We start from the raw sequence: 13,468 nt of genomic DNA on the forward strand, positions 1-13,468 counted from the left end.
AGAAAGCTGGTGCCTATTAAGATTCCATCGTTCAAAGGGAGAAATCTTGGTTAAACCACTTATGAAGTTGCCTGGAGTGTGTGATAAATGTCCATTTCTTCTCACCTGTGTGACCTAAAGCAGAGTTCAATCCCCAATGTTCACTTTATGGCAGCTAGCTAGGACAAATGGATGGTAAAGTACTTTAGTGGTAACATACTTTAGTCTCTCCTGAAGTACTTACAATGAGAAATGCTCCTCCCAGGTAGGAGACAAGGTCCCAGACTTCACCGATGTATTATAACGATGTGCATTTGACGAACTCAGGTACAGTGTGCAAAATGGATCACTAAGGCCTGAAACAGAACATATGTCACTGAACACACCATCAAAACTTATAAAGGCTGCAGTTTTAAATTATGGTAGTGTGTGGCTAACACCCAGTATTATTTATTTACATTCTTTCATCACATCACCTTGAGTACATCTGCAACATACTCAAGAATATTACTTTAAGGCAGAAGCAAACATGACAGTGCCTACTTGAAACCAGAGCATACATGGAATGTATTCTTCCTTATGAAACAAATGCTTTATCGAGGTTACAAAAATAGAAACGCATTGAACATCCTCATGTTCGCAAACCTCCCAAGAATTAAAAAACATTATGTAAGTTACATAGAAAACGACCATGGAACAGAAATATTTCCTGGTAGAAATGCAACTCCCAGTCTAGAAAACCATGAATAATGGCCAAGAGAATTAGTCCTACTGACCACAAGGCACCTCATAATCAGCACGCCTTCGGGCTGAGCAGCGGTCGCTTGGTATGCCATGGCACTTTGGGGCTGTTGTCCCATGGGAGGAGGAGAAATGCAACTACAGTAGAACCTCTGTTAATGCAGACACTTTTTAACCGAAATATTGTTTAACCACAATGAACAAAAAAAACAAAATATTTTTGTTTAACATTAACACAAATTCAAGAAACATCGTTATATTATGTCAAAAGGTATAAGTAACTGAATGCATAGACCCTGACCTTGACTGCCTCCTTCCCTTCTCTATTGCCAACTCTGCGATGCGATGAATCAAAGCCTTCTTGCGTTCCACTAATGAAACAGTGGTATGACACAGTTTCTAAAAAAAAAGCGATGTGATGATAAAAGAAAAGGATAAGGCAAGACTTTCTCAAAAAAATTAGTGCATACTATATCAACTATAGAGCATCAGTTTTATTCTAAACATGTAGAGTAGTTTGGGTTTGTTAACATTGTAGTCTGTATGTATTGTCTTCATATAGATGACTATCAGCAGTTTTTATCCTGTTAGGGTGTTGTAGGATAAAAATACAGTACAACTAAGTAGTATTGTATTGTAGTGTAGTAGTATATTAATTACCTTACTGTCATGTAATCTTTGTGTACTATCCTAGACTATATTTCTTTCATTTCTCTTGCACATAATTATTTTATTTTTCCTTTTCATTTCATTTTTCCATAAAGAATGGCTAAGCAGTGCAAGTGTGGCCAGGCATTAAGGAGTATGAGGGAGGAGTTGGAGAGTTTGAGTGAGATAATTAGGATTCTCTCAGAAGACAGAAACGAAGGTAGGCCTCCCTCAAACAATGTACAGGATACAGTAGGTGTAAAAGAGGGATGGCAAGGAAAGGTGGGGAATTGTAAAAGACAGGCAGTCTAATGTTTTAAGGGAGATTGCAGGCTAAGGGCTCTATTCAGGATCAGAATTCAGGACAGGTGTCTGTCAGAAATCGGTACGAGTCGCTGTAGGTAGAACATAGGGAAGGTGAGGAACAGGGAACTGTTGCTGAAAAGTGTGGAAATAGGAGGAAGCAAAAAGGTAGGAAAGGGAAATGTAGAGTAGAGGACAGGAAAAGGCAGGCAGAACAGGGTCATGGGAGGGATAAAAGGGAGGAGGAAGTAGCTTCTGCAGCTGTCAGTAATAATAGGGCTGACCAGGAGGGGAGGGGGTCAACTGAGGTGGGTAGGATTGAGGCTCTGGTCATGGGGGATTCCATTGTAAGACATGTGCGGAAAGTGTGTAGAGGAAAGGGAACTAGGGTAGAGTGTTATCCAGGAATTAGATTGAAGCAGATGTTGAAGAAAGTAGAAGAGGAGGAGGGGAAGGAGATGGTGGTAGTGTATCACGTTGGTACCAACAACGTGAAGCAAGCTGGTGTAAGATCCAACATATTTGGGGATGTGTGGGATCTGGTAAATGCAGCACTGGTGCAGTTTAAGGAAGCCGAGATTGTTATCAGTGGAATACTGTGTAGGAGCGATACTGAATAGATGGTGATTTGGGGGATTTAAATGAGACTATAGAGTGGGTATGTGGGAAACTGGAAGTGAGATTTCTAGATCCTAATGAGTGGTTAGGAGATAGGGATGTGCGCTCAGATGGCCTTCACTTAAAGTGCAGTGGTACATATAAGTTAGGAAATGTGTTTGGAAGGGTTATAGGGAAGTACATTCAGGGAAACAGGATGTCTAGGGAGCGGTGATAAGGGTACAAGGATCTGGACATCAAGTAGGGATTGCATAAAAATGTTAGTGTTGAACTGTAGAAGTATTGTAAAGAAAGGAATAGAACTAAGCAATTTAATAGATATAAACTTACCAGATATGGTAATAGGAGTTGACTTATGGCTGACAAATGATATAATGGATGCAGAAATATTCTCACGGAACTGGAGCGTGTATCGTAGAGATGGGATAGTAAAGAAATGGTAGGAGGAGGAGTATTCATTCTGGTGAAAAAAATTTGTAAGCTACGAAAAAGTTAAATATGACAAACATGAAATTCTAGATGTAAGGCTCATTTATAAAGATACTAGGCAACTTGATGTCTTTGGAATGTACAGACTGGAAAAGGGTAGCACTGATGCCGATTCAGAATTATTGGATAAGATAATCAGCTATGTGGGAAACAACATGGAAAGAAATGTGGTTGTAGCGGGAGATCTGAATTTACCAAATGTCAACTGGGAAGGTAATGCAAACGACAGGAAGCATGGCCAACAAATGGCAAATAAGTTAATGTGGGAAGGACAGCTGATTCAGAAGGTGATGGAAACTACTAGAGGGAAGGATATTCTGTATGTGGTGCTAGTAAAACCACGTGAGCTCTATAGAGAAACCAAAGTAATAGATGGTATTAGTGATCATGAAGCTGTTTTTGTCATAGTTAAAAATAAATGTGATACAAAAGAAGGTCTTAAAAGTAGGACTATTAGGCAGTACCATATGGCTGATAAAGCAGGCATAAGGGAGTTTTTAAAAAGTAACTATGATTAGTGGAAAACGGTAAATAAAAATTTAAACAGACTCTGGGATGGGTTGAAAGCAATTGTTGAGGATGTGAAAACAGGTTTGTACCTCTAAAGGTGGTAAGGAATGGTAAAGACCCACCTTATTATAGTAGAGAAATAAAGAGACTAAGAATGAGGTGCAGATTGGAAAGAAATAGAGTTAGAAATGGCTGTGGAAGTAAGGAAAAATTGAAGGAACTTAATAGGAAACTGAATCAAGCAAAGAAGTCAGTTAAAAGTAACATGATGGCAAGCATAATTGGCAGTCATATAAATTTTAGTGAAAAATGGAAGGGTATGTATAGGTACTTCAAGGCAGAAACAGGTTCCAAAAAGAACATTCCAGGAATCATTAATGAATAAGGGGAGTGTGTATGCGAGGATCTTCAAAACGCAGAAGTATTCGGTCAGTAGTATGTAAAGATTGTTGGTTACAAGGATAATGTCCAGATAGAGGAGGTGACTAATGTTAAAGTAGTATTAAATTTACATATAACAATGACATTTACAATAAGATACAAATGTTGAAAACTAAAAAGTGGCTGGAATCTAAGATTTTTCGGGATATACTAAAGACAATGGGTTGGGATATAGTAACATATCTGAAGTACTTTTTTGATTATTGTTTGCATGAAGGAGCTATACCAAATGAATGGAGAGTTGCTATAGAGCCCCTGTGCATAAAGGAAAGGGTGATAGACATAAAGCTGAAAATTACAGGCCAGTAAGTTTGGGAGGGCATTCTTTCCGATTATATTAGACGTGTTTGTGAAATTAATAACTGGTTTGATAGAAGGCAGTTCGGGTTTAGGAAAGGTTATTCCACTGAAGCTCAACTTGTAGGATTCCAGCAAAATATAGCAGATATCTTGGATTCAGGTCAAATGGACTGTATCACGATTGACCTGTCTAAATCTTTTGACAGGGTGTATCATGGGAGACTACTGCAAAAATGGGTGCAGTTGGACTAGACAAAAGAGTGACTGAATGGGTTGCTATATTTCTAGAAAGTAGATCTCAGAGAATTAGAGTATGCAAAGCTTTATCTGACCCTGTAATAATTAAGAGGGGAATTCCTCAAGGCAGTATTCTTGGACCTTTATGTTTTCTTATACAGTATATATAAATGATATGAGTAAAGAAGTGCAATCAGAGATAAGGCTTTTTACAGATGTTATTCTGTACAGAGTAATAAATAACTTACAAGATTGTGAGCAACTGCAAAATGACCTCGATAATATTGGCGAGATGGACAGCAGGCAATGGTATGATGATTAACGGGATTAAAAGTCAGGTAGTGAGTTTCACAAATAGGAAAAGTCCTCCCAGTTTTAATTACTGCGCTGATGGGGTGAAAGTTCCTTATGGGGATCACTGTAAGTATCTAGGTGTTAATATAAGAAAAGATCTTCATTGGGGTAATCACATAAATGGGATTGTAAAGAAAGGGTACAGATCTCTGCTCATGGTTATGAGGATGTTTAAGGACTGTAATAAAGATGTAAAGGAGAGGGCATTAGTCTCTGGTAAGACCCCAACTAGAGTATGGTTCCAGTATATGGGACTCTCAGCAGGATTACTTTATTCAAGAACTTGAAAAATTCCAAAGAAAAGCAGCTCGATTTGTTCTGGGCGATTTCAGACAAAAGAGTAGCGTTACAAAAATGTTTCAAAGTTTGGGATGGGAAGACTTGGGAGAAAGAAGACAAGTTGCTCATCTAAGTGGTATGTTAACGATTATAGTAGGGAATTATTTATTGCCCACCTATTCAATAATATCCACATTTCGATGGTTACAGTTTCATACAATTATTTCTCTTTATTGGACATGTTTTGCTCACTTAATGAGCATCCTCAGCTTTAATTTAATTATAAAATGATGACCTTGAACAATAGTGAACATATTAGAAAGTCAATTGTCAGTATTAGAATTACTATAGTCTCTAAAACTAACTTACATTACATCTAAAAAGGCAACACTAAGTCACTTCTTAAAAAGTGATAACATGAGCAATTAATATTATAATATTGTCAATCCAAAGATTTGTGTCTGAAACGAATAATAGATCTTCATCTTATAGACAATAGTAAGTTTTTGAAATCTCTAACAGCTCCAAGGTAAACTCCAATCTTACGGAAACAAAACTGAATAGGCCTACAAAACTTGTATGACTCAGTGTTTCTGGGATATGTGTATTAAAATAGAGTGTCATCATGATGGATTGTGAAAACACTAGAATTCATATTGCCTTAAGACACAACAGGCAGAATGCAGGATATGTGTGGAAGCCAAAAATAGGACCCAGTTGAAGTTGCTGTCAAATTTGTTTTCAATGTAGATAATAGGTTGCGTTACGCAGTTTATGAAGTATAAAGCTTCATGCTTGACCTCCGACTAAGTTAAACGGATTGTGGGATTTGTTATTCAAGATGTTAGGTACGTCCTACCGGTCCGGAGTTGTTAATATGTTCACAACTGGTCCGAGTTTTTAACGTGTTCAGAACATTGAAAACAAATTTGACAGCAACTTCAACTGGGTCCTATTTTTGGCTTCCACACATATCCTGCATTCTGCCTGTTGTGTCTTAAGGCAATATAAATTCTAGTGTTTTCACAATCCATCATGATGGCACTATATCAGGGCCTCTCAGGGTGCATGCACTGCGCACGGTGCAAAAGACTATTTCGCTTGTTTGACCAGAATGCAGACCCCCACTCCTCAATTTGGAGCAATAGCGCTGTCTCTCTCTTTGCCCACGCCTGTCTCGCTCGTTCCGCCTGTCTCCCTCTTCCTCACTTGCTCCGTAGCACTCGAAATCCGAGCCGAGTTGACCGGAGATGAAGCGTTGGGCCGAGCCAAGTAGGACCGATGCACTGTGCACAGGAACTCTGCGCCTCAGTTTGCACGCGAGAGATTTTGGGCGTTAGAGAGGCCCTGCTCTATTTTAACACACATATCCCAGATACACTACGTCATAAGTTTTTTGTTCAGTTTAGTTTCCGTAAGGTTGGAGTTTACCTTGGAGCTGTTTGAGATTAAAAAACCTTATTACTATTACTATCTATAAGATGAAGACCTATTATTAGTTTCAGACACAAGGCTTTGGATTGACAATGTGATAATTTTTATCACTCATGTTATTCACGTTCTTACGAAGTGTTTAGTGTTGTCTTTTTTAAGATGTAATGTAAGTTAGTTTTAGAGACTATAGAAATTTTAATACCGACAATTGACCTTTTAATATGTTCACTATTGTTCAAGGTCATCATTTTAAGATTAAATTAAGGCTGAGGATGCTTATTACGTGAGCGAAACATGTCCCATAAAGAGATATAATTGTATGAAACTGCATGGGGGCCCATATGACAGTTTGCAGGGGAGGGCCTAGACCTGGGGGTATGTAGTCTTTTTAATATTTGGAAGATGAATGGCGACTTATATTCTGTGGTAGAATAACACCCACGGTATCCTTTGCCTGTTGGTGGGGGCGGTATTACCACTTCTATGTAATACAGACTTTTAAATAATTTTCTTGAAAGATAAACACCTGACTACATTACATTTTTCCTTTTCCTGAGAGCTAGAAGGGGGCCACAGCCCCCCCTTTTCCCCAGGCATGGGCGCCCTTGTGAAACTAACCACCAAAAGGTGGATAGTATTGAATAGGTGGACAATAAATAATTTCCAATTATAATTATTGTTAATAACAGTATTCAATATGGATTAACCATGAGGATAATGACCTGTAAGTGGTATGTTCCGAGCTGTTAGTGAAGAGATGGCGTGGAATGGCATTAGTAGACGAATAAGTTTGAGTAGTGTCTTTAAAAGTAGGAAAGATCACAATATGAAGCTAAAGTTGGAATTCAAGAGGATGAATTGGGGCAAATATTTGTTTATAAGAAGGGGAGTTATGGACTGGAACAACTTACCAAGGGAGTTGTCCAATAAATATCCAATTTCTTTGGAATCATTTAAGAAAAGGCTAGGAAAACAACAGATAGGGAATCTGCCACCTGGGCGACTGTCCTAAATGCAGATCAGCATTGACTGATTGATCATTTAAAACATCAAAAAAGTTTCTTAACCTTTAAAAGTGATATTTTAATTACTATCTGAAATTGTGGTTTGTGAAACACCTCCCCTCCGTTGTTCCAGTTAATAAGAGTTTCTACTGTATCAGCAAAATAATTATAATATGTAGTGGAGATAATTAGGCGCTGTGTATGTTCATGAGATAAAGTTCTGGCAGAGCTGGTTGGTATTTAAAAATGATTAAAATGATTGAGGCTTGTATCAAAAGCAAGCATGCAAGCTTGCAGTTTTACACTACTATTGATATCATGATTTTAGAAATCCTGTAGGACTTCCAGTATTACATGCAATCCAAACCACAGAGATACAATTTTTCATTTCAAAAATCCTACATGCTTTGGCCGGGATACAAACCCGATCCACTTTGGTGAGAAGCCAGTGACAATACCACTGAGCTATTACGTTCCTACCTGGATTATATCAGAAGATTTTCTGCCGTGCTAAATAATCCATTTTTCTTACAAGTTGCTTTACATTGCACCGACACAGATAGGTATAATGGCAACAATGGGATATATAAGTGGGACTGAAGTGGCCGTGGCCTAATTAATGTACAGCCCTAGCATACTACTAAATAATCCCTTTAATGAGAAAATTCTGGCACCATAACATTGCACTAACCCATTGAGAAGGCAATGGCCATGGCATTAAGATACAGCCCCAGCTTTTGCCTACTGTGAAAATGAGAAACCATGGATGAACATCCTCAGTCTGCCTAAGGTGGAATTCAAACCCACCAACTCCTGAATGCTAGCTCACTCCTATGCAACCCAAACAGCTCCTTACACCACACAGTATTAGATAAAGTTTTATTTTCATCAAAATAAATACTTTCCACATGAAACTCAATATTATTTTGTAAAGCAGCATTGATAACTGAATAAATTGTATATCTGATATTAGACCTAAAAGTGATCTCATGTTATGAATAAAATTCCAGGGGTCCGTTGTCTGTAGTATTTATTTTGCCAAGTTTTGACATACTTATCCATTTCAGGTCAGTTCAAGACTGTATCAGCAATTTTTAGCTTTTGTGTTTGTTTGTTTGTTTGTTCCACCATCATGGGTAAACAGATGAATATATCTCAACCAAACTTCATATTTAGAGTCCACTCATCTAGGAGCCGGTTTTGATATGCACATCCTTTAAAAACCACTGAATAGACTGGGCGTTTATACAAAGGCAAGAAAAGGGTTTTTTTTTTTTTTTTTTTTTTACACTATTGATTACATCTCGACCTAACTTTATATTTAGAGTCTACTCATCTAGGAACATTTTTCAATATGCATATCATTTAAAAATCATTATACAGACTGGGGGTTTGCAGGAAGACCAGAAGTTTTTTTTCGATTTTCTTTTACACTATTGATTACATGTAAAATCTGTAGACTATATGTGAAGCACCCCTTCATTTTAAATAATTGTCGTACATAATTTTGCTTACTCTTTAAACATTAAGCAGCGAGGGTAATTGTTTCCACCTATTCATTACTACAACAGTGTGAAGTTATTAATACATCACATATTTATTAGATTTCAACATAGTGACCGGTTTCGGCAACTCTATTTGCCATCATCAGCCAAAAGGAAAAATTGCTACAAGGCGTTATACAAATCTATAAAATCTTTTGATATAAATAGTTAAAACATTGTCAAGTCCTTGTAGTTGTTGCAAAATGCTGATTAAGCATCTAGTTTAGTTAACATCAATCTCTAAAAAAAAAAAAAAAAAAACCTTTTAGACCATTAGGGCGTACAGTTTTTCTTGGCCAATTTATTATACATTCTAGTTACTAACATACATTAAAATAAATTCAGCTAATATCATTTTGGAACATTAAACATATTTGTGCTTGGTATGGAGGTTCATTGCAGTACAAGTCTTTGGTAAAATCTATCTCTTTAAAATTACAGCTGCTGAGATTTTAAGGGCATTCAGTGTTTCTTGGCCAATTATACAATGTAGTATAATTAGTATAATTGTACAGAATTAACAAATTATAATAGATCACATAAGAAATATGCTAGTAATTTCAATAAAAAAGTTTTATGGTGTACACCTAATACACAAAATAGTTTAAGAGTATGCTTCAATTTGTATACCTATACTGTACATATTTTAAAATTATGTTAATATAGATTTGTATAACGCCTTGTAGCAATTTTTCCTTTTGGCTGATGATGGCAAATACAGTTGCCGAAACCGGTCCCTACGTTGAAATCTAATAAATACGTTATGTATTAATAACTTCATACTGTTGTAGTATTAAATAGGTGGAAACAATTACTCTCACTCAATGTAAATCTGGATTGAATACGGACTAAAAATGAAGTTCTTAACATTAAATACTCTTTAAACGACGGAGAAAATTATTACTATTTTCTACAGGCTTCATGATCTGCAGCCAATGATGGACATCCCCGCAGATATACAGTTATTTGAAGGATCCATTACAGGAGAAAATCAGAGGATCCATCATATTTCTCTCAGCTTAAATATTACCCCCAACTAATGTATCTGAACATCGAAGAAACATGAGGTACAACTCTTCCCTTTGGTGTCTGTCTGTCTGTCTGTCTGTCTGTGTCTAATTATCTATCTGTTTGTATCTTTCTGAAAATGGAAAACTGCTGGACTTGTTTCAACCAAAGTACGTATTTGGATTCTATTCACTCAGGATCGTGTTATCAGGTTCAAATGATGTCATGGTAATCACATGTTGTTGGTATTTATAGGAAGATTATTCTCAAGTATTTTTGTTAACTTTAGGTCTATCAAAAGACTGTGGCTACAACTTACGTTTAAGAACATTATTTCTGTTCCTTTATGCCATGTACGTATTTACCGTACGACGGATAATAACACAGATGATTAAGAAAATTTGGATTTTTTGTCCAAGTCCTGTGGAACATATCATGCATGTCATTTCAAGGTGGCCAATGGGAAAAACTAAAGAGCCATTATACTCTTTTCAATAGGACACATATTAAGGGAGGTATCATCTATGCAGAGTCCCATGCTAGTGGTCAAAGGTACAATATGCAACCTGAGAACAATGGAGAAATTCGCACAACTTCAGACCAGGAACTGTACTGTACAAGTAAGTATGGAAATAGTCATCATTCTCTCTTGACTTTGTTCAGCTTCATCATATTTCACGTTACTATCACACGCTTTCGTAGGAAACTATCATTTTAACATGTCGCATTAAACGTGTGAATAGAGCCATGTTACTTCGCATAAATTCCCGAAGGTAACATGTAATCCACTGCAAATTCATGTGTGAAGAACGGGTACAAATGCTAGTCTTACTTAATACTGAAACAAGACTCTAAAGATACAGTATCAAAGAAACTTTCTCCTCAAATTTAGGAGCACTATGTTATCAGCTTTCAAGTTACTCACCGTTGCAGTCTTTGGGTGCTAATGCTTTTGCTTCAATAACTTCCACATTCAGAAGAATATTAGGAGCCTGAAACAGTCAACATTATTGATTAGAAATTACAATGAAATACTCCGTCATAGTAGGTACTCTACTCTGTTTACAGTACATCAGTATCTACTTCTCCAAAATATCTACACACAACTGACAGCTTTCACAAATTTATGATAATTTAATGGCAGTTTTACCAAACTACTACTGCTACCCTATAAGCAAATGCAATTTTTTTTAATCCCTCCATTATCTCAAAAACCAGTAGATGCACTGACAAAGTTAATCCTGTAGTCTATAGATACATCCCCATTAGAGACATTATCCACAGAAAAATTTTCTAGTTTCCCAATCAATCACCAATCAAAATATCATCAATAATAATAATAATAATAATAATAATAATAATAATAATTGTACCGCAGGTACACCTTTTCCATCCAGTTTAACTGCGTGCCTTCTGGAAGGCCATCTGTGTTGTAAATCCTGAACTATATATCTGAAGTTACTTGGACCTTTAATCGTTAAGTTGGCTCTACTATCGACCTATGTGCCCCCTCTGGCGGGAGGGCGGACAATTAATTTTTAACGGAAAGTTCTATTATCAAGGTTTGCATACCTTAAATGTTTGTGGATTGTTTTGTTTTTTTTTTTAATGTGCTAAGGTTATCAGCACTTCTACGATTTCCTTCTTGCTGAAGTTATTAACCAATCAGGAATTTTTGTGTATATTTTTCTACCCAATTGGGGGTGTGTACAGGCATTCTGCCTAGGTCAAGAGAGTTCTGGAACTTTCCCCTCCGAGTTGCTATAAAGGCTGGGCGCTTAAGGGCCGTATTGCCATCTTCATCGCTCCGGTCTAAGTGTGTGTACGGCATAATAGGAGGCAGGGGCAGCCTTGCCATCATCGGAAGGCCCAACAACTCAAGGTAATGGCAGACATATTTTAACATATGATAGCTCCAGGCAGTTAACTTCAGGGGAAGGTTTCAAACTTTTTTCTTAATGTAAAATTCTCAAGTTTAATATCACCTTTCAAACACAAATTTTCAGGCAAGTCTGAAGACTTTGTTCAAATCACTGCTGGGAAATATGTAACTTAGGGAATAAAAAGTGATCACCCTCTATTAATTCCCATTCAACTTCGCATGGGGGCGACTATAATTTTCTAAAACTCTAAATTCTTCAAAACTATTTTGGTAATTAATATTTTGCATCTAGTCACCCCTCTGTAGTATAGGCTTAGCCTCTGCAACTTTGAGCCATACGCCTATGTAGGATTTTAAGTGTATTTCAAAAGGAGTGAAAGTGCTTAGCCTCCTAGTATTTTATTCATGGCCGATCGTATTAAACCCTTTATTTTGTATGTTAAAGCCATGTAGAATGGGCACTCATTGCCCCGGTTTAAATTGTAATTATTTATAGTTTTCAAGCTGAAGTGACAATAAACACAGTTTTTGAAGGTTACCTAGTGTAAATTTGTGTAAGAAACTGGTGGCTCTAAGAGGAGGGATTGTATTAATGTTTGAAGCTCAAATGACTATATGATGTTAGTAAATGGAGCAAATATGCTCTTTGAAATAATGTACCTTTAGAGCTACAATGCTCATTCCTTTGTAAACTATTGTGTCAAAAATCTTCTCTATTGTACGTGATTTTCAGACATAGTTCACCCTTGTTATCCGAACTGATGAGCTCTTTAACTGTTATTTGTTGCTTGTTCAGATTATCCATCAAATTTTAAAAATCAAAAAGAGGAAAGAAATAAAATTTCAAAATTTTGTGTTTTAACTTATGCTCTCATATTTTTTCTGTCCACTGCCTTCTTACACCAGCACCTTCGTACAGCTTTCTGGTCCACAAAAGCATGGTAATAATAATAATAATAATAATAATAATAATAATAATAATAATAATAATAATAATGGTATATTATTACATCCCACTAACTACATTTTATGATTTTCGGAGACGCCGAGGTGCCGAACTTTGTCTTGCAGGAGTTCTTTTGTGTGTCAGTAAATCTACAGACGTTTGAGCACCATCAAATACAAGTGGACTGAGCGAGGGTCGATCCTGCCAAGGTTAGCTCAGAAGGTCAGCTCTACCGCCTGAACTACTCAGCCTGGCATGAAAACTGTACACTTTGTTAATAAAATAATTTAGAATAGACAGATTAATTCAACATTCTTTGCCTCAATAATTATCTCTTTTGAGATTTGTGTCAACTGCAGTACTGAAGATAAGGAGCAATATGTTTGGCGGTATACACACCTCTTTATCTCTTGCCATCTCAAGGAGCTCATTATGCTTCTCATCATCCAATTTGAAGGCTTCTTGCAGATAGCAAAAGAGAGCTGCCCGTTCTTCCTCAGCATTAGCATCACATCCAACAACGTGCAGAATTTCATAAAGGATCTCTGAATAGAGCTCTGAAATCTGAAACAAGAGCAGTGTGATTAGTCTGAAAATAACTCCTTTCACAATTTTAATCAAAAACAGTTGTTTTTTCTTTTCCTTTTCAAATAAAATTTAGCATAATAAATTCACTCTGTACAGATTACTTTTAAAAATTGTTTCAGATACCTAACATAACATTATAATACAATAAAAATGTTGCAACATG

At 36.7% G+C, this 13,468-nt stretch overlaps 1 protein-coding gene across 5 annotated transcripts in view; it reads right to left on the minus strand.

The window, feature by feature from the left end:
- Positions 1 to 13,468, minus strand: part of stac (C2 and C2B_Munc13-like domain-containing protein staccato) — a 338,745-nt gene that overhangs the window by 136,820 nt on the left and 188,457 nt on the right. For all 5 annotated transcript variants that reach the window (XM_067140968.2, XM_067140967.2, XM_067140966.2 and 2 more), the window contains 3 exons: positions 13,117 to 13,281; positions 10,815 to 10,881; positions 224 to 335 (listed from right to left, as the gene is read on the minus strand). In XM_067140968.2, the coding sequence (XP_066997069.2) occupies positions 224 to 335; positions 10,815 to 10,881; positions 13,117 to 13,281 (344 nt within the window). The remainder of the gene's footprint in view (positions 1 to 223; positions 336 to 10,814; positions 10,882 to 13,116; positions 13,282 to 13,468) is intronic.

This window comes from Anabrus simplex, chromosome 2 (genome assembly GCF_040414725.1).
Source record: "Anabrus simplex isolate iqAnaSimp1 chromosome 2, ASM4041472v1, whole genome shotgun sequence".
Classification (NCBI taxonomy): domain Eukaryota; kingdom Metazoa; phylum Arthropoda; class Insecta; order Orthoptera; family Tettigoniidae; genus Anabrus; species Anabrus simplex.